At 43.1% G+C, this 19,468-nt stretch overlaps 3 protein-coding genes across 10 annotated transcripts in view; 1 reads left to right on the forward strand and 2 right to left on the reverse strand.

Moving 5' to 3' along the window:
- crx (cone-rod homeobox) overlaps positions 1–3,608 on the forward strand; it is an 8,824-nt gene extending 5,216 nt beyond the window's left edge. The window contains exon 4 of the transcript XR_004658999.1: positions 3,596–3,608. The gene's annotated coding sequence lies outside the window, so the exon portion shown is untranslated. The remainder of the gene's footprint in view (positions 1–3,595) is intronic.
- On the reverse strand, positions 547–4,444 carry h3f3c (H3 histone, family 3C). The gene is made up of 4 exons (XM_034889684.1): positions 4,265–4,444; positions 2,955–3,098; positions 2,050–2,203; positions 547–1,923 (listed from the first exon to the last, which is right to left on the reverse strand). Exons 2-4 carry the CDS (start codon positions 3,080–3,082, stop codon positions 1,795–1,797), a joined length of 411 nt encoding a protein of 136 aa, XP_034745575.1. The 5' UTR covers positions 3,083–3,098; positions 4,265–4,444; the 3' UTR covers positions 547–1,794.
- Positions 4,445–7,497: 3,053 nt separating this feature from the next.
- The window catches only part of arhgap32b (Rho GTPase activating protein 32b), a 109,256-nt gene continuing 97,285 nt past the window's right edge, over positions 7,498–19,468 (reverse strand). For all 8 annotated transcript variants that reach the window (XM_034889615.1, XM_034889612.1, XM_034889611.1 and 5 more), the window contains 9 exons: positions 18,625–18,707; positions 18,239–18,346; positions 16,694–16,839; positions 16,392–16,593; positions 15,604–15,749; positions 15,405–15,479; positions 14,389–15,222; positions 12,682–13,349; positions 7,498–11,221 (listed from right to left, as the gene is read on the reverse strand). In XM_034889615.1, the coding sequence (XP_034745506.1) occupies positions 8,990–11,221; positions 12,682–13,349; positions 14,389–15,222; positions 15,405–15,479; positions 15,604–15,749; positions 16,392–16,593; positions 16,694–16,839; positions 18,239–18,346; positions 18,625–18,707 (4,494 nt within the window). In that variant the 3' untranslated portion in view covers positions 7,498–8,989. The remainder of the gene's footprint in view (positions 11,222–12,681; positions 13,350–14,388; positions 15,223–15,404; positions 15,480–15,603; positions 15,750–16,391; positions 16,594–16,693; positions 16,840–18,238; positions 18,347–18,624; positions 18,708–19,468) is intronic.

Below are 19,468 nucleotides of genomic sequence, written 5' to 3' on the forward strand. Positions count from 1 at the left end.
CAACCCCGCACATACAGCCAAGGGCATTAAGAACTGTCTTCAGTATGAAGAAGATCAAGAAGTCCTGGAGGTGATGGCATGGCCCTCCCAGAGCCCTGATCTCAACATCATTGAGTGGGTCTGGGATTACATAAAGAGATAGAAGGATGTGAGGAAGCCTACACCCACAGAAGATATGGGGTTAGTTCTACAAGAGGTTTGGAACTACCTATCAGCCGAGGTCCTCCTTCAGAAACTGGGTGTAGGTGTAACGGGAAGAATTGATGCTGTCTTGAAGGCAAAGGGTGGTTGCACCAAATACTGATTTGATTTAGATTCCTCTTCTGTTCATTCACTACATTTGGTCAATTGACGAATATAAACTACAAACACTTCCATTTTTTAAAGCATTCACACATATATATATACACACACACACACACAGTACTTTATATATACTGGATTATTTCACTGGATTATAATTAGTAATGCATTCATGTGTTCAACCTCTTTTGGATAACCATTAACACACCTTATCTGCATATAAATCACTCCAACTAGCATCCGTTTGTTTTAACACCTATTTATTACCACCATAATATGAGAAATTTGGAAAATACAAAGATCAGCCTATTTATACGTCTGAAAATCTCGAGGAATAAGAAAAATATAAAAGAAAACAAATATGAGGTTATATTGTGTATCACAAATATTGAGAAAGGGACAGATTCACGTTCAGATCTACAGAGACCAGGAGACACACAGACCCTTAACATGCAGAGTCTAACCTTCACTATGATGTCAATTCCTACTGCTGTGACAAATCTAAAGCCTATCTGTGGAGAGAGAGAGAGAGAGAGAGAGAGAGAGAAAGAGAGAGCTGTAATGACTGATCTACAGTGAACAATTGACTAGAGGAGATGGTAAAGCATCGCCCCCGTGTGGCTGCCACTAGAATAGAAGTTGCCTTGGAAAACAGACAAGCCCTTCGTGATTTTCTATTGCAAATCAGATCCTTGGAAAATAGAAACAACTGATAACCATGTTGACAATAATAATTGCTTTTTTACTCTTAATTTGATAATTTTGTAAGTGGTAAAGAGAAGAGATGCTCACCCATGAATTAAATGCGTAAAAAAAATAGACACCATATCCACAACGATAATCAATATTCTTAAGCAACCAAAACAATTCTCGTTTGTTGAGTACAAGTGTTCCGAAAGATCAGAGCTCACACATCCACGCAAACAGACCAACAGACCGCCATCCACTCCCAGTGCAGGTTACAGAGATGAAGAGGTGGTTTGAAAAGGTGGAGCGAGCCGTCTGGCTGCAGAGCGAGCCGGGAGTTGGGTGTTGAGCGACGGACTGGGCTGGAGGGGATGCGAGGCCTCAGGACTAGCTTTAATAGCACCCTGCTGTGGAAGTTGCAGCTCCCCTTAAGCAGACTAGCCCCTCGGCCCCGTCCCTCTGCTTCAGCTCTGTTTGCCTCACTGACCACAGTTGAGAGCTGGTTGTTGGAGTGTGTGTAAACATGTGCGTCTGATCTGCAAAACCGTTTACATGCACGAAACAGGTACCCTAAAAACATTTGGTGAAGACAAAAAAACCTATGAGAGACCAGACTTTAACATACTTCTATCTCTTCATAATCAGGATTACTCTAAAGTCTACTGAGAAGCTGGGCAGGCAGGAGAGGGAGAGGGAGAGGGACAGGGATGGGCGGAGATGCGATGGTGGGTGGGGTAGAACAAGAGAGTGAGGGCAGGGGCAGGTCAAGAAAAACAGGACAGAGGTGAAACACGGGGAGGCCGTCTAAGCGCGCTCTCCACGGATGCGGCGTGCCAGCTGGATGTCTTTGGGCATGATGGTGACACGCTTGGCATGGATGGCACACAGGTTGGTGTCCTCAAACAGACCCACCAGGTACGCCTCACTGGCCTCCTGCAGGCGGAGGGAGGGACAGCACATATTAGCAGGAGAAGTAGACCACTTTAACTATTTGGAATTCGTACTGATCTAGCTTTAGCAATATCTTTTGTAAACACCCACACCCACACCCACACCCACCTGCAGGGCTCCAATGGCGGCGCTCTGGAAACGAAGGTCGGTCTTGAAGTCCTGAGCAATCTCCCTGACCAGGCGCTGGAAGGGCAGCTTACGGATCAGCAGCTCAGTGGACTTCTGGTACCGACGGATCTCTCTCAAAGCCACTGTGCCAGGCCTGAAACACGCGGCAAAGCTCTTATCTGCAACACGCTCGAAGGGATTTATCCTCTGAACAAATAACGTGACGCTTAGTTCTGTCACTTTAAAAACAAAAAAATGCCCCCATAGCTTTTAACTCTGATGTGTGCAACCAGGAGGCTTTATTAAACGAAAGTGACAAAACATATATACACATGTGATTTTTTGGATTCCAACATTTACACTTCCCTGTAAGTGAGTTGTAAGCAAACAACAAAGGTAAACCATGTGGGACTCTTTGGTGCCTTCAGGTACACCTGTTTAACTAACTGTGGTCTCACTTGAAAGGTGCAGTAGACTTATAAAACTATATTTCTGTCATATTTGCTGAAACTGATCCACACAACTTTAAATAAACTGTTAATAAATGTGTTTGACTCTGATTTAATTCAAATATTATCTCCTACATTCTTAGAGGTTGTTTGATTTTTTTTTTTTTTATGTGTGTATATGTGTCCGTGTACATGTGCATATACAGTATGTAAAAACAAACAAAAAGAAGGGTAAATTGTATCTGTGACTGGAAGCATTGTACTTTATATTTTCCAATAAAAATATTTTGGAAAATAGAAAATGTGTTTGATTGAGTGTCTGCTCATTCAGCAAGTTAGATCGATAGCTTTTATAATAAGAGAATTATTTAATCGGTGGATCCCTAATGCAGATGGTTTCAATGATGTTAGGATTTGTCAAAGAAATGGCGGTTTTTAAGGAAATCCAGCGGTTACCTGTAGCGATGGGGCTTCTTGACGCCTCCGGTAGAGGGGGCACTCTTGCGAGCAGCCTTGGTGGCCAGCTGCTTACGAGGAGCCTTTCCTCCGGTGGACTTACGAGCAGTCTGCTTGGTACGAGCCATTACGACGAAGAGTCACCTGAAGGGAGCATCAAAAATATAACAGCATGACAATACATGTTAATAATGTTATTGTTACATACGCTGGCCGTTTATTCATAAATGTCTACTCAGTTCATTGTGGGGTTTGTATATTATATATATTATCAGTGTTATCATGGGCCCTCTGGACAAACAGTTAAAACAATGTATAAAACAATAATAACTTTGCAAACTATTTAGCCTGAACACATATACTGATCCCTGGAACTGACAAAAGCAGTAAAAGGTTATCAGTGAAGTCAAAATGAAAACTGAATACTGAATCAACCATAATAAACTTTGAGTTGTCACTAAGACTAGAAAAGCGCTGTATAAATACAGCACATTTACATTTACATAATACTACAACGTTGATTTAGAGAATTGTGTTTGCGGTTTTTTTATTATCACTATTTCACACAAACATTTGCATAAGCATCGGTCAAGTATTTTTATGCACTCAACGTGACAAGACTCCCCCCCAAACACACACAGACACACACACACGTTTAGTTCAAATTCAGTCGTATAGAGCCGCTTGGGAAAACTTTTCCCTCGGTTTGGCAGCTGCATAGACACAACGCCCTGAACCAATCCAAACACTGTGTGCTCCCGACTACACTGCTTAACTGGTCATTTTTCTGGAATACACCAATCCGCTGTGTCTGTGTCGCATTTTCGGACCAATGATGAGTCACTCTGCTACGTTTTAGGGCGGGACGAGGCGCCTTAACTCCGCCTCATTCCGCAAGATTATGGCCGCAGACCCAATTTACGAACCTACCGAGATACAGGCAATGAGCGAGACGTAAACTTTGATGTTTTTCCTCAAAAACAAACAACGTGTACACACAAGACTACCAACAAAACGTAGGAGACAAGTGTAGCTACCAAATAAACGGCAAGCCGTGTGAAGCGGTGGTATATTTAAGAGAAACCGCGAAGTAGAAATCGGATATGAAAGTGGAGCAGCTCTTTCGGCAGTGGAAGTACTGAGCCGTTTTTCTCCCTGCTTGAGCATCGCGGCAGCTGCTTTTTCTCCTCTCAACCGCGGCGAAATAACACGCTATTTCAGCACAAAAACAACTTTATCCGTCCCATTTTCTTTACAAAACGACGTATAGTATTCTATTATTAAAAAAGTATGCCAGAAATTTTACTTACCAAGGGTGAATTAAGCGCTTTTTCTCCGCAAGGATACAAGTGAGTTGTGGTTGTCTGGCAGTGTCAGATATTTACTATCACTCACACAATGGAAGCAGAGCGAGCAGGAGCAAAATGGCGGCCGTGTCAATCATCTGTCTCCCACAATGCAACTGCCGTCATTGGTAAACAACTGGAACTTAATTTCTTAAACTGAAACTTTTTGTTCAAAACGTTAATGTTGAGTACAATGCGACAACGACGTACTATTAGAACATATTACGTAATTATTTTATGTAAGGCAAAATTGAATTTGTTCCCCCATTTATTGCACAATACAAATTACAGAATAAAAAGAGGAAATAAATGATATGTTAAGAAATCAGGCACACAATATGAGCATATAGCTCTCTTTTTAATTGATAGTTACCTCTTCTTTACTTTCCTAATTTTTCTGTATGGGGTTGTAATTAAAGTAGAATTTGTCTACTTTCTTTTTAATGTTACTTATTGAACCAAATGACTTATTACATTGTTACTTGCCTTTTCAGATTTTTTTTAACCCTCCTGTTGTCCTCGGGTAAAATCTGACCCCAAAAATGTCTATATCTGAAATATGGGTTTCTTTTTAACTAAATTACCACAAAACATGGATTGGATTCCTTACAACGCTCTTTGGAAATACAACTGATCACTTTCATTCCTTACGAGACTGATCTGTACGTACCTCTGATCTTATCATATAATTCAATCAATACAATTCATAATTTCTGCTTTTTTTATATAGCTACTCATATTAGGTATAATTCTATAAAAAATAGTGTTATTAACCATGATTTCAAAGTAGTGTAAAACTAGTGGTGGTAAGGTGGTGTTAGTGGAATCTTAAAAAAACAACAAAAAAAGTTTAAAAAAGGGACAAAAATGTCAAATTTGTTAGTTTTTGACCCGGGAGGACAACAAGGGTTAAATTAAATTTGGTTTAAATAAAAATGTATTTAGTTAATACTTTATAAACAAAAAGGAATCTAGTACAGTAGGATTAATTAATACACATGCTAAAATCTATTTTAATGATCTACGGATCTAAATTTGTTGCTTGGGAGTAGTGTTCAGGGTCCACTGTCATGCAAATATATCAGAATAACGAACTGATTAAGATACAATGAGTAAGATAGTGTAGAAAACTAGTCACAACATCGATGGCTATACTTTGAAGAGATGGAAACTACACACATTATTTAAATTACTGGTTGTATTCCTCAATATCAGAAGTTCTGAACAGTGGTGGAATGTAACTAGGTACATGTACTCAAGTACTGAACAAATGTTGAGGTACTTTTACTTTTCTTGAGTCTTCTCTTTTCATGCCACTTCCTACTTCTACTCGGCTACATTTCAGAGAGAGGTATTGTACTGTATTGATGCGTCTCCCCCGGATGATTTTTACCGTTTTAGTACTAGTACTGTACTACTCCATTCCATTCCACTCCGACCTAAAGAGATAGTCTCACTTTGGATCAGGCTAAATCATGGTCCAGTTCGCTTATAGTGTAAAAGCAGTTTTTGAATGTTTTCTGAAATTCCAATATAAATATGGGAGGCTATCATCGTGTTATAAGATCGGGGGAGCTCCCTAAAGGTGCTCCAAGCCATGTCACAAGTGTTTTAGGCTACAACATCTGTGGTCACATACAGCAAACATCTCCTCACTATCGGCTCGCTGCTTATCTCCAAAACACACTGTAAAAAACATCTCACTTTCTGCTAGCTGCCTGTCCCCAGAACACACTAACAATTATCTCCTCACTATCTACTAGCTGCCTGTCCCCAGAACACACTGTAAAAAAAATCTCACTATCTGCTAGCTGCCTGTCCCCAGAACACACTGTAAAAAACATCTCACTATCTGCTAGCTGCCTGTCCCCAGAACACACTGTAAAAAAACATCTCACTATCTGCTAGCTGCCTGTCCCCAGAACACACTGTAAAAAAACATCTCACTATCTGCTAGCTGCCTGTCCCCAGAACACACTGTAAAAAACATCTCACTATCTGCTAGCTGCCTGTCCCCTGAACACACTGTAAAAAAACATTTTACTATCTGCTAGTCCCCAGAACACTGTAAAAAACATCTCACTACCTGCTAGCTGTCTATCCCCAGAACACACTAACAATTATCTCCTCACTATCTACTAGCAGCCTGTCCCCAGAACACACTGTAAAAAACATCTCACTATCTGCTAGCTGCCTGTTTCCTGAACACACTGTAAAAACATCTCACTATCTGCTAGCTGTCTATCCCCAGAACACACTAACAATTATCTCCTCACTATCTACTAGCTGCCTGTCCCCAGGCCACACTGTAAAAAACATCTCACTGTCTGCTAGCTGCCTGTCCCCAGAACACACTGTAAAAAACATCTCACTATCTGCTAGCTGCCTGTCCCCTGAACACACTGTAAAAAACATTAGTGCACGGAAGCACAGAAGCGAGGGGACAGATTGAGGAGGAGGGAGGGGCAAGCTAGTCTCGTTTTGAAAATTCTTCAAACCTCAACAAGAAGTAAAATTATAAACTCAACTCTTTTGTTGTAGCCCCTATTTTTCATGAGTTGAACTCAAAGATCGAAGACTTTTTCTATGTACACAAAAGGCCTATTTCTTTCAAATTTAGTTGGGAAATCTGTCGAAATCTGTGTTGGTGAGCACTTCTCCTTTGCCGAGATAATCCATCCACGTCACAGGTGCAGCATATCAAGATGCTGATTAGACAGCAGGATATTCGACAGGTGTGTCTTAGGCTGGCCACATTGAAAGGCCACGGCAAAATGTGCAGCTCCAAAACCAGTCAGTACCAGGGGTTACGGTTATGGTCTGTTATGGTTAGGGTTCATCCATGAAGAGAACACCTCTTCAAAGGGCCAGACACCATCGAATGTGAGCATCTGCCCACTCAAGTCGGTTAAGATGACAAACTGCAGTCAGGTCGAGAGAGAGAGGGATGAACCCCAACCCCCAACACCAGAGACGGACTAGGTTTTCTAACTCTGAAATATCTTTGACCAAGAAGGACAAAGAAAAGTGTGACATAAGAACCCTATAACTGGGCACACATTCATGCCATTGTGTTATACCTTCAAAGTACTACTCCTACTTTATTAAATTAAAATTTGTCAAAGTTTTCCTTCACATAAGACTGGAGATGTGTATCAACACATGTAATATCACGCACATATTAAAAGACAGATTACAGCTATTCCTGAACAGTTTTATTCATTTCATATCTAACTGCAGATACCTCTAGTTTGAGAGAGAGGAGTGTTTTCACATTCAATTAGACAGTGCCTTACTTCAGTTCTCCATCTGAAAAGGTAGAGGCTTTAGATAAGGCAAGAGGAGCAAAACCTGCAAGCAATAGAAGTCAAACAGTTACAGAGTACAACCTGGATTTAGACATTTTTGAAACATATTGTAATCCATATGGTGTAATGAACCAAAAGGGCATGTAGTATAATACCAGATGAATGTACAATCATTTCCAGACTGTAATGAATGGCCCCAGATAGCTAAAAAAATAGAGTAAAAGAATTCCCTCCCCCATTGTGTTCAATTCAGAACCAGTGAGGACCCCAGGGGGTCACCTCCCCTGTCAACCCTGAACAATCAAAAACCATCAAAGGTGATCTTAAATCTAGATATCCCAATGCATTATGGCAAGGGTGAAGTAAACAAAATATGGTCTGTTGGAACAAAATTTAAGGCTCATGACCAAGTTGTTTCCCCCCACAAAGCAGCGGCTACATGTTTTTCACCACATTGTTTGAGAGGATATTGTTTTCAACTTTATTCAGTCAGTCCAGTTCATGAAAGTACCAAGAATGCGATGAAAAAAAAACATATTAAAAAAGGTACAACAGGCATCCATCCACCTTCCCCTCTTCATCCGGTTATGTGCAACAACAGCGCCAAGTCGTTTGGTCCCTTTTCCAAAAAAAAAAAAAAAGTACCAAACCATTCCATTACAATTGATTGAAATCTGTTTATAGCAAAGTTACATAAAAAAATGGCACAGTCACACAGAAAATAAGACATTGATAACCACTATATTATCTGAAATTAACCCATTGCAGCTCCTTATCAAACCTCACGCCCAGGCAGATTCTTGCCCGCACCGCCTACTTGTGTACATATTAGCAGAGGGAGGATGCGATGACCTAAATATATTTTCCTCCAATAACTTGTGCTGTAACATCCAAAAAGAACGCAATGGATATTGAACTACACAGAACTGTTCTGTAAGCGATAGTGTGCATGCATTTCTAAAATGCAAACCTTAATCCCAGTTGATGCTCATACCCAGTGCCACACCTAAAAAAAAAATATACAACCAAAATCCCATTTTACTAGTAATTCTATTCATATATATGTATTTATATATATGGTATATATATTTTACATTTTTGTGTCCTTGTTGAAAGTACCTTACATCTTTCATATCATATACATTTATGACTGGCTACGGTCTCAATCAATCACAATAATATGACCCATTGGACAATAATTTCAGGTACATTCAGGACTTTCTGTAAAAAGTCTTACAATTTTCTTTACAATTCATTAAAAATACAGAGGAGCAAAAATATTGGTGATACTACAGTCCACTGTCCTGCAGAGGCTGCAACCGTAGCGCAATAGAGTCTTTCTTCTACACAGCTAAAGATAATTTCATATGTCTACCCCCTCCTAATTGCTTAATTCTGTACGTATCTCTGTCTCTGGCCTCTGCATGGCCATGTCAGTCTGGATAAAGGCTCCCTGGCCAAGTGCTGTGGAGTACGCCCTGTTGCTGTGGCTCACTGTGAACCCTGGGGCGGGATAGGAGCTGGAGCCTCCACGTTTTTGAACAGGGGCCTGAGGCTGAGGTACTGGGTGGTAATCGTCCAAGTTGTCGTAGTGGGACAGCGGTGTCTTTGTGCCTTGTTTCTGATATGAGAAGTCTCTGTCCAGGTCGGGGTTGCCCTGGCTGTAGTGCTGCTGCTCCCGGACGCTGTGTGACCGCTCCAGTTTGGAGCGGGCCTGTTGTTCCCTGGGCGCTGACGCCTGGTCCTCTGTACTGTGGTAGCCGCCTGACGGTTTCAATTTATTTTGGTGGTGGTCAGAATCCGGGCCCTCGTAACGTGGCTGGAAGTTCCACTTGTTGGGGTACTCCTGCTGCCAGTGTTTAGACCTGCTGCCGTCCCCACCCAGCTTGTCGTCTCCGGTCTCGTACTTGGCGTCGTGCCGGCCGCTCTCCTGCTGATGGGACAGACTGTGGCTCAGAGTAGCTGGAAGGGAGTGGGAGGATTGGCATTTCTTGGTACTGCTATGCTTGCCAAGGCCGTCTGACTTGTCGGCTACTGCGCTGCCCTGGACATGCTTGTCTGTCTCCATGTACATGAGGACATCGGCGTCTGACACCATGTGTCTGGGCAGGTAGCGGCCGTCTTTGCTCTCGGCTGCAACCAGCACAGCTTTACCTGGGTCAGATTTGCTGCGCAGGTGCAGGGTTTCATAGCTCGGTATGTCTGCTGGAGCAAACAAGCCAACGTTGTCATACTGAGAGAGGACGGGGCCTTTAATCTTCTGTCTGGCCCTGCTCTCCCTGCGGATGGAGTGCATGCGGAGCCTTTCAGACTCCTCGGGGCCCCAAACGAGGTAAGCAGCAGCTTCCTTGGATCCATGACTGGGGGGCATGTCCCTGCTCACAAAGCTGTGCTCCTTGCCAGGTGGGATGACATGGCGAGCAAGGTAGTGGTACCCAGTCGCCTTTCCACCCTGTTGGCCAGCAGCGGCTCCCGGATCTCGGCTGCCATGGGAGGGGAGGTGTCGGACCCGGATGGTGCCGTAAGGGTCAATGTCATAGTAAGGCGCCTCCAAAGGGCTTGAACCAGAGTATGGACTGTAGCGATACTGAACCCGTCCATTCTCAAAGTAAGGCTGCAGCTGGGTGACGTGGTAGTCGGCCTGTGAGGACTGCTGGGGGGGCTGCTGGTAGGCTTTGCACGGATACATGGGTCGATGGTAGAAGAAAATCTCGTCATCTGGAGGAACTTCAGTCCTTTGGATGGGCACTGAGCGGATAGTGGAAGGAACGTGGAGTGAGTGCACTCGGCGAATGGTGGGATAGCCTTGGTTTCTGTCGTGGCTATAACCCTGATGCCCTGGCCCCGGAGACACGTACACGCTGCGGGGGTTTCCTCTGGACTTTATAGAGTGGTGGTGGGACCTGGGGCCTAAAGTGCTGTATCTGTTGTCTAGTCGGGCACTGTAAGGTATCTGAGGCTCTGATTTGGACACATAGGAGAGGTGTGGGGGGACGCTGTCGGGCCGGAAGTGGTGTGGCATGGACTGCGGGCCCAGCTGAACCGGCCTCTGGTGGTAGTATGCAGTTCCAGGAGGCTCAATTAAGACCGGTTCTCCTTTAGCGTGGTACAGGTAGGCTGGCTGGTGTGTGGAAGATTTACGAGGAGAAGGGGGATGGTGAGGCAGGGCATCCTCCAGATGGCAAGGCACCGGGCCTTCACCCAGAATATAGGAGGCTTCACTTTGGCTGAGTGCGGCTGTGGCCAGTTTGCTCTCTATGGTGCGGACAGGAGGGGCTGGAGGTGTGGGTCCATAGACGTTGTGGTACTTTGCAGACTCTGTACAGGGCTGTACTGGCTTTATGGCCTCCCAAGGCTTCTCAACAGGCTCAGCAGAGGTGGGGGCCACTCTTGCGCTGGCCTTCGAGGGTAGCTGAGGTTGTGTTTGGGGTTGGATCTGGGTCTGAGGCTGTGATGGAAGAGGCTGTATCTGAACTGGGCTCTGTTGCTGAGTTTTTTGTGTTTGATGCTTGGGCAGTGAGACTGCATGCCTCTTGGGCTTTTGAATTGTTGGAGGTGGCTTCTCTGATGGTTTTGAAAGGACTGGGGGGGGTTCAGGCTCCTCTGGTTTGACCTGTTAAGAAACAAAACAGGCCCTTGTTTAGCGAGGAAAGTCTACAAAAAACAAGCCGAGCATTGCTGCAGCGGGACAAGAGGTTTTAGTATTAAAGAAACTACACACATGACAACCCCCCATGGCAAATTTTTTGACACATTTGGTATTTTTACTGTATGCCACACACATTTTTCCCAAATTAAAAGCGGCAGTAAAACTATTTTACACCATGATGGTTAAATTTGCAATTAATCCGCGTTCACCTGCGTGGCAAACTGTAGGGGCAGTACGTTACACTGCTTTATACCCAACATCACTGACAATTTATTAATAATACAATGTATTATAGGACACTATTGTAAACCTGTACAAAGTAGCTGTTAACAGAAATAGCACTTACCATATGTAAATCACAAATCAAAATGTGTTCCTTTAACCATAAATAAGTGCCTAAAAATTTATCAGAATGCAGGAAATGAATTCTTTGACTGTCAACATTTGGGACATTCCCCCCAAAAGCCCATTCTGAGCCAGGAAAAACTCTGGTAAGTAAGGCGAAAATACCATTAATCAGCTGGCCAAAGGTAAAGACAATCCACCTACCAGTTCCTTCCTTTCTAAAGCTACAATTAATTAACATGCTATATTTATCAAGGGGTAAAAGTGTCCAGTTACCTGAGATGGCCTAAGAACTCTTTTCCCATACTTAAGCAGAAATACAGATACTTGTTAAAAAATACTTTGGTAAAAGTAGAAGTACTTATTTATTTTCTTTACTCAAGTAAAATTAACAAAGCACAGACCTTGGAAATTTACTTAAAGTGTAAAAGTAAAAGTAGCCTTGCGAATGAGAAAATTAACTGAAAGCTAGCAAATCTTTGAACATGGAGTCTAATAATAAGAGTGTATGTAATATGTCAGGCTCACAATGTTTTCTTCATTTTCAATCATGCTACCGCCCATAATACTATGCTGACGTTACCGCTATCAAGCTGCAATGATTTGCAGACGAATCTGTTTTGTCGCCTTATAGTGGTACAGAAGTGCAATGCATATTTCCATCTAATTAGTTTCAACTGAAATAACTTGAAACTAAAGTAATGAGCCAATTTTTTTTAAATGTAAGGAGTAGAAAGTAACGATATTCGTGTAAAAGTAGAAGTAAAAAGTCTTTAAAAAAATAATTGGTAAAGTTAAGAAAAAATATCTGAAAAATCTACTTGAGTCCAGTAACTAAGTATTTGTTCTTCGTTACTTCCCATCTCTGCCAGTTACAGTGACTTCCTAGAGTCTCTTTATGGTTGCCTGGCAACCTCACTGTGACCACAAGACTCCAGGAAGACAAAGACATAACGTGTTAATTAGTGAGCTTTAGAGGTGCTGGTAGAAGGCTGGGCTTTTCCCCGTTTCCAGTCTTTTTCTAAGCTCTTAATTATGTCTAAGTACTAGCCAACATATGAAAGTGATATGACGCGTACCTCAGGAACAAGCTGTGGTAAGACTCTAGTATCTTTGCAGCTGCCACTTGGGAAGGTGGCTGGAGTGGTACTAGAGGAGCTGGGACGGACTGGGGCCTGTCCTGGGACAGGCTGCTGCCTTTCTGGACTTTTCCTGATTGGAGAAGTCAGGCTGGTTGAACTGGGGCCTGGAGCACACTTGTAAAAAGGAGTGTCTGGTGGGGTGGAGTCTGTTTCTGGCTGTGTTTCAGGTGGAGTTGTAGAGGACTCGGTACTGGTTGACGGCTTGGTAGTGGTGCTGCTAAACTCTAGGGGCCGCTGTTTGATTGTAGGACCGGAAGTGGAGGGATAAGATGAAGTGACAGTCGGACCAGCGCTGTGTGGTGGCGGGGAACTTCCTGTTCCCGTTCCCTCAGAGGATGAAGTGTGGAAATGTGGGACCCGAGGATGTGGCGTGTCCTGGAAATCAGAGGCCTCCTGTTGCAGCAGAGGGGACAGCGGTGTGGAAGCCTCAGAGGACCGGGACTGAGACTGACTGGAGACCTGCTGGGCAGACTCTGCCAGGGCCAGGGCCAACATGCGGGCAGCATTTTTAGGAGGGGGAGGAAGAGGAAGAGGGGCAACAGTGGGAGCTGTAGAGCTGAGGGAACGAGGGGTGAGGTCCTTTGACGAGTCCAGAGCTACGACTCCTAGCAGGGACACAAAAATACAAGGGATATATAGTTGAATAACAAATAAGCAAGAGAGTAGTAGGTGAAGAAAAGAACTGACAGCAGGCAGGCAGGCTGGTTTTAAGGTGCTTCAAGATTGGGAAAGAGGGGAAAAGTTAAGTGTGGTGCTCAGGCACTATATGAAACATTATTTAAGATGAAATCCATCCAACTAAACCTACAAAAAAAGCAATTATATAATTGACAGCATGGCTTGTTACCTTTTTTTTTATCTGCATACAGTAGTGTGAATAAAACAATGAAGTTGTGAACATGCCAAAAAATACACTCTCCATTCTTTTTAACCTGGACCCTATTTGTGTCTATGTAACTGATGGGAACAACAATCTTTGCAATTGGTCCAGTATTAGGCAAGACCACTGCAATGTAACAATAACGGGCAATCGCGCACTTATTCCGTCCATATTCTAGGTAACTGACAACGTTATGATAAGGATCCCTAGAGAGGTCGACCTTTTTTTTTTTAAAGCGCAAGATCCCTTTTTTAATATAAAAAAGTCACCGGAATGGCTGTCGCCAAACCCACTGGACTCTAAATAGCCGTCTTCTTTCCACTGTTCCAACAATCACTACTCTGGTTTGGTTGAAATAAACGCTTAATTCACTCATTTACATGTGGAAATATGTTGCCTCTATACACTCTATTTACGATGGAGCCTGGCGAGTTTGGCATTGGCAATTTTGGAGCCGTTTGTATTTATACCAAAAGGATTTTACTTTTTACAAAAAAGGTCTATCTCTGTAGGGATCCTTCCCATAATGTTGTCAGACACTTAGAATAATAATCTGAGCCTGTCAGCAGCAAAAACAGAACTTTAGTGGACGCAAACTGACGGTGCACAGTTGCCCTATAAGGTTACAGTGTAGCACGGTTCACGGCTGCGTTCTCGCTTAATGCTGGACCAATCTCGTTCACATTAGTCACTCAGACACCAATGTATGGGAAAATAGGGTAAAAAAAAAAAAAACTTTAGAAAGGTCATTCTTTGCTCTCTACCTTGGTCCTCTTGGCTGCTGGCAGCTGGCGTCTGCTGTATGCTGTCCTCTCCCTTCAGCTCTCGACTGTCCACGCTGTCGCAACCTTTCAGTTTAGAGTGCAGCTCCATTTGGAAAGCTTCGCTTAGCGAAGGCTCGGCTGCCCTCAGCAGCACACTGCCCATCAGGGGAGGAGAGTCCTTGGCTGCAGGAGGAGGAGATAATGGCTGTGGAGAGACGGCCTTTCCAGTTGTATTTTTGTCACGATTCTCTGTAGAGAAAAGCTCTGAAGTGGCAAATGGTGTTAAACTTGTGGTCTTTCCACATTTAATGGGCGACACAGCCTGTGTTGGTTTATCGCTGTAAGAATAGGAAGTAGGCAGTTTCTTGCTTTCCACCTTCTCTCCAGCGGCCAGGCATAAGTTTGTAGACGACAAGGGGGACATCAAGCTACCCAGGAAGGTAGCAGAGATGAGGTCGGAGCCATTGGTCTTGCCACAGATACTTCCGGGGCTCCTCTTTAATGTGGAACCCTCAGCCCCAGCGGGTGAGTCATCCAGTGGGAAGGGGTAAGAGGTATCGGGGAGACTGCACTGGAAAGACATGGGGTCAAAGTCCAAGGAGGCCATGCCAATGTCTGGCGGGCTAAGGTCCACATCTTCACCTGCCGAGCGGGGAGGGGAAATGAGGGCCGGCACACAGATGGGCCCGTCGTCTCTGTCGCTGTCCTCCGTGGTGCCCAGGTTGTCGTAAGAGTTGCAGTGCTGTCGGCTGTCCAGCAGCTCGCCATTAAAGGATGCTGACAGGGCATCGCTGCTGGAACGCGGTCGCCGAGGACGGTACAGCTTGGACTCTCCTGGAGGAGGAAACTAATATATTTAGAAACTATTTCTTTTAACAGGCCCTAAGCACAACAGTAGGCTACACTGTAGAAAGAACATTTGAAATATGTTACATTTATGTATATTTTATTAGCAACATGTACTGATTAAACTTGGTATGCTGTGTAAAAGGAAACTGGAAGACCCAAATGATTACCTTCAACATTGTGCAGGGAACTCAGTGACTCTTCACTTTTGGCTGATCTTAATGTTGCCGTGTCTCCTCTGCCTCCTGAAACATAGCCATTAAAATGCTTAAGCGTTCAGCCTTGTTTCTGCAATGAAGCTCTTCTCATTGCACAATGGTAAGGGGAAAATTGGAATATTTTCCTTCCACATGGGGAAGAAGGACTCACCGGCGAGAGCCATGGCCTTCAGTTCGTTGGGCTCACTGGGGTTGCGAGGCAGCTTGCGTTTGGACATAGAGGAAGACTTGCCCAGGTTAAAGAAAGAACGCCAACTACCCACAGGAGACTTCTTGGATTTAATGGGAGGCCTCTTCCTGTAATTAGAAAATGGCGGTGGAAAAGTAGGCAAAGAAAAAGTTACTTTCACTAACTACTACAATACACAACTCAATGACAACAATCACATTTATTGGTTTTATGCTGCAATTTAAACAGCATCTCCACAGTTATGACATCTGCCCAAGATTAAAACTGGAGAGAGCCAAGGGACTTATTACCAAACCACATGAAAGATGCCCCCACACCGTCACAAAAAAAAAAAAACTTAAATCCCACCTTCTCAGACTGACCGCAATGTTTTTATGGTTTCATTTAAGACTAATCTAATTTTATTTCTTGTGTCTTCATCAAATGACTACTGCTTGTACAATTTTTATTTGTATCTAAAGCATCTTTGAGGACTTTGACAAGTCTTCTTCTTCTTCTTATTATTTATTATGTGCTGCGAGATTCTGGCAAGCAAGTGCAGGAGGGAAATGACTGCCTGCAGTCTCACCAGCTACCAGCAGATGGAGCCACATTCCAACATTATTCTCTAAGCCCAAATGACATTAAAATGCACATCTTTTGCAACAAAATCTACAGTAAATGTTCACAATAATACACATATGAGTATGTAGTTTTGTATTAATTGGTCTGAAGACAAAATTGCATATCCGTAAGAGGAGTTAACAAACCTCTCGGTGGGAAACTCAATGACAGTGTGGAACTTTCCCTGCAGGGCCGCCGGACCTTCGCCCACCTCAATGTATTTGCTGTCTTCAGTGACTGGAGAGTTGATCTGCGCCTGGGTCCTGGCCTGGGCCTCCTCCAGGCTCAGGAGCTTAGTGGAGGGCGATGAAACCAGCAGGGATTTGGGCCGTGACAGTGAGTTGTGACCTGGTGATGTGGAATGGTGTTTATTGGTCAGGTAGAAGGAGTGAGCTTCGTGGGATGCCAGTGTAAGCAGAGGTTGGAACTACGGGATCCCTGTACGTACCTGCTCCCTCTCGTATGAGTGAGTTAAGTTTAGTGCTGAAGAGAACGTCCACATGGTTGAGCATGAACTCCACCACCACCGACTGGATTCGGACTTCCATGAAGGCTGCTGTGCCGCTGAAGCACGCAGATTCAATCTGTTTGGACCTGACAACAGTGAAAAGGGAAGAATTTATTGTTTATTAAAGTTTATTAAAGTGCTATACGTTAAAGGATGAAAGTGTTGCTTAAACACTTGGCTTGTCTAAGCAAGACACGACTGCTGCGCGATATCTCCGAAGCTCCGACATGCAGACAGCAGAGGAACAGTAGAAAGTAGCTGAACCTTCACCAAAACGAAGACTGGAAAACACAACTATTTTGGTACAAACATTTACTAGCCATGATAGCCACATAGATATAGATAGATATAATTTATTCATTTAATATTCATTTTTAAATGTATTATTTAGTGTTTAATAAATAATTGGTAAATGTAGAACAGTGTCTGTAATCTACCCTCATTGGACGTTCATTAATATAAAAAACCTACGCACTAAAGCTTTATGGTATTAAATAAAGCGTAAGTGGTTAGATTGTAAATTACATAATTTGTGTAAAATGATTGAGAAAATGCCTTTCCAGCATTTGATGGTGTGTTGCTCAGCCCCCTCCCACAAACAGCTGCTTGAATCCGTGCTTTCTGGCAAAAAGGACTAGGCCCACTAAGGGATTCAAGGCTGAGAAATGGTTGTTAGTAGTAGTAGTTAGTAGTAGTAGTATAAAGAACCTTCATAATCTCAACTACATGCAGTATGTTTTCACCAAACTGATTTCATCTTAAATTGACTTTTGGTGACTTGACAACCCTAAGATGTGTAATTTCTTCATCTGCCCAACGGTAAGATTATTATTTTGTCATGTTTTTTAATGCCCTTCTTTAATTAGCTGCCAACATGTATTTATGTTTAAATGTTGATTAAATAAAAACTAGACTTGCTCATAAAATACAACAAATTACTTTATTAAAATGGACAATTTATTTCTAATAGGATGATGATGTCAGTAAATGACAACGGCCCAGAGTGAGCCCTGAGGACTCACAGACTTAATTGATCTCAGGTGCTAAGTGAGTGAGTGTGTGAGGCCACATGGGCTCAGATTGGTAGAAATGGGATTGGGACAGCACTTCACCAGATCACATGTTACCTTGACGTTTAATAACAAAAGATGTTGCTGACACTTGCCGGTTTTTGTAATTTTATTCTAAGTTTGTTGCCTTCTACACGGCCGGGGCCCAGGAGACAGCTGGCTGATTCCACATTTATTCAAACTCTTGTTCTACCAGCTGGACAACAGGTCCACTCCGATCCGTGGTCAAGTGGCGTGCCGTTATTTAACTTTGGAATTTACGGATTTCCCTATAGTCGCCGTGGTAAACGTCACCACGCTTTGAACTGTGGGTAATTCCCATATGTAAAGTCTGCAGACTTATAGAAAGGGCTCTGTGAGTGTGTACACACACCCTGACACCCTTTAAAATTTGGGATTGACATTGAAATCTCACCTGAGCAGGTTGGGTGCCCAGACGATGGCCAGGTTCTTGCTGTGCATGTTGGTGATGTAGCTGAACGCTGCCAGGTGCGAAAGGTGTCTCATCAGGAACTCCAGGGTCCTAAGAATCAAATACTCATTTATATAAACTTGATTGGCTCCCACTAGTGATGTGCAGACAAATGGCCACAATAGAGCTCCTTCTTCCGTGCATCAATATTTCACCATGTGCTCAAATTCCTCATCTTTAAGCAAAGACCAGCTGGGAGAAGTTAAATGATTCTCAATGAAAAACATTAACAGACACGCAGCGGTTGTGAAGACTCAACACAAAGTGTGCATCTGTAACCTGGCAGTCATAGAGCCTGCCAAAGGGGGGCAGTGTGCCTCTTCCCTGACCTGTAATGCGGTGGAGGAAGCTGCTGGATGACGTCATGGATTTTGATGAGTCGTTCTTCGTCCGTCGCCGCTGACACAGCATCCTTCAGAGTGAAAACAAAGGGAGAGATGGGGAGGTGGGGGGGTGGGCAGAGGGAGATAAATAGTGGGGTAAATCAGTGAAACGTTGAGCCCATTCACCTGCTACATGGAGCACAGAGGGGACAGCAGTATGCAGCCACAACCCCCTCCTCTCCCCCCCATGCTATGGTGTCCGTGACTCATTACTGCAAGAGACATTTGGAGGGTTCCTATAAATTAAAGGAATTTCCGTTCTTTGCTAAAGAGATTTGAAAAAAATCGGTAAGCACAGAATATCTGCTGCAATACTTGTATCCAGTGGTGGAATGTAACCAAGTACATTTACTCAAGTACTGTACATAAGTACAAATTGAAGGTACTTGTTCTTTATTCAAGTCTTTTTGAGCCACTTTCTACTCCTCTACATTTCAGAGCGAAATAATGTACTTTTTACTCTACTACATTCATCTGACAGCTTCAGTTACCAGTTACTATACACATTAGGATTTCTGAAAAAATAAATCTGATGTTTTATTATAAATTAAACTAATGGGTTCTCAATAAATATATATATATATATATAATATTTTTTTTCTGCCATATGGCATTGTTTTGTCATTGATTACATCCTGCTTTGCCACATAGTTACATATAACAGAGACCTTATTTTTTTATATTGATTGATTTAAATGTTGATTGATCCAACACCAAAGATTCTTTTGTACCTAGAACATTTTTCCAAAAGTTTCCAAAATTCATTTAGTCGTTCATTAACTCCCCCCCC

The sequence above is a fragment of the Etheostoma cragini genome, chromosome 13 (genome assembly GCF_013103735.1).
Source record: "Etheostoma cragini isolate CJK2018 chromosome 13, CSU_Ecrag_1.0, whole genome shotgun sequence".
Classification (NCBI taxonomy): domain Eukaryota; kingdom Metazoa; phylum Chordata; class Actinopteri; order Perciformes; family Percidae; genus Etheostoma; species Etheostoma cragini.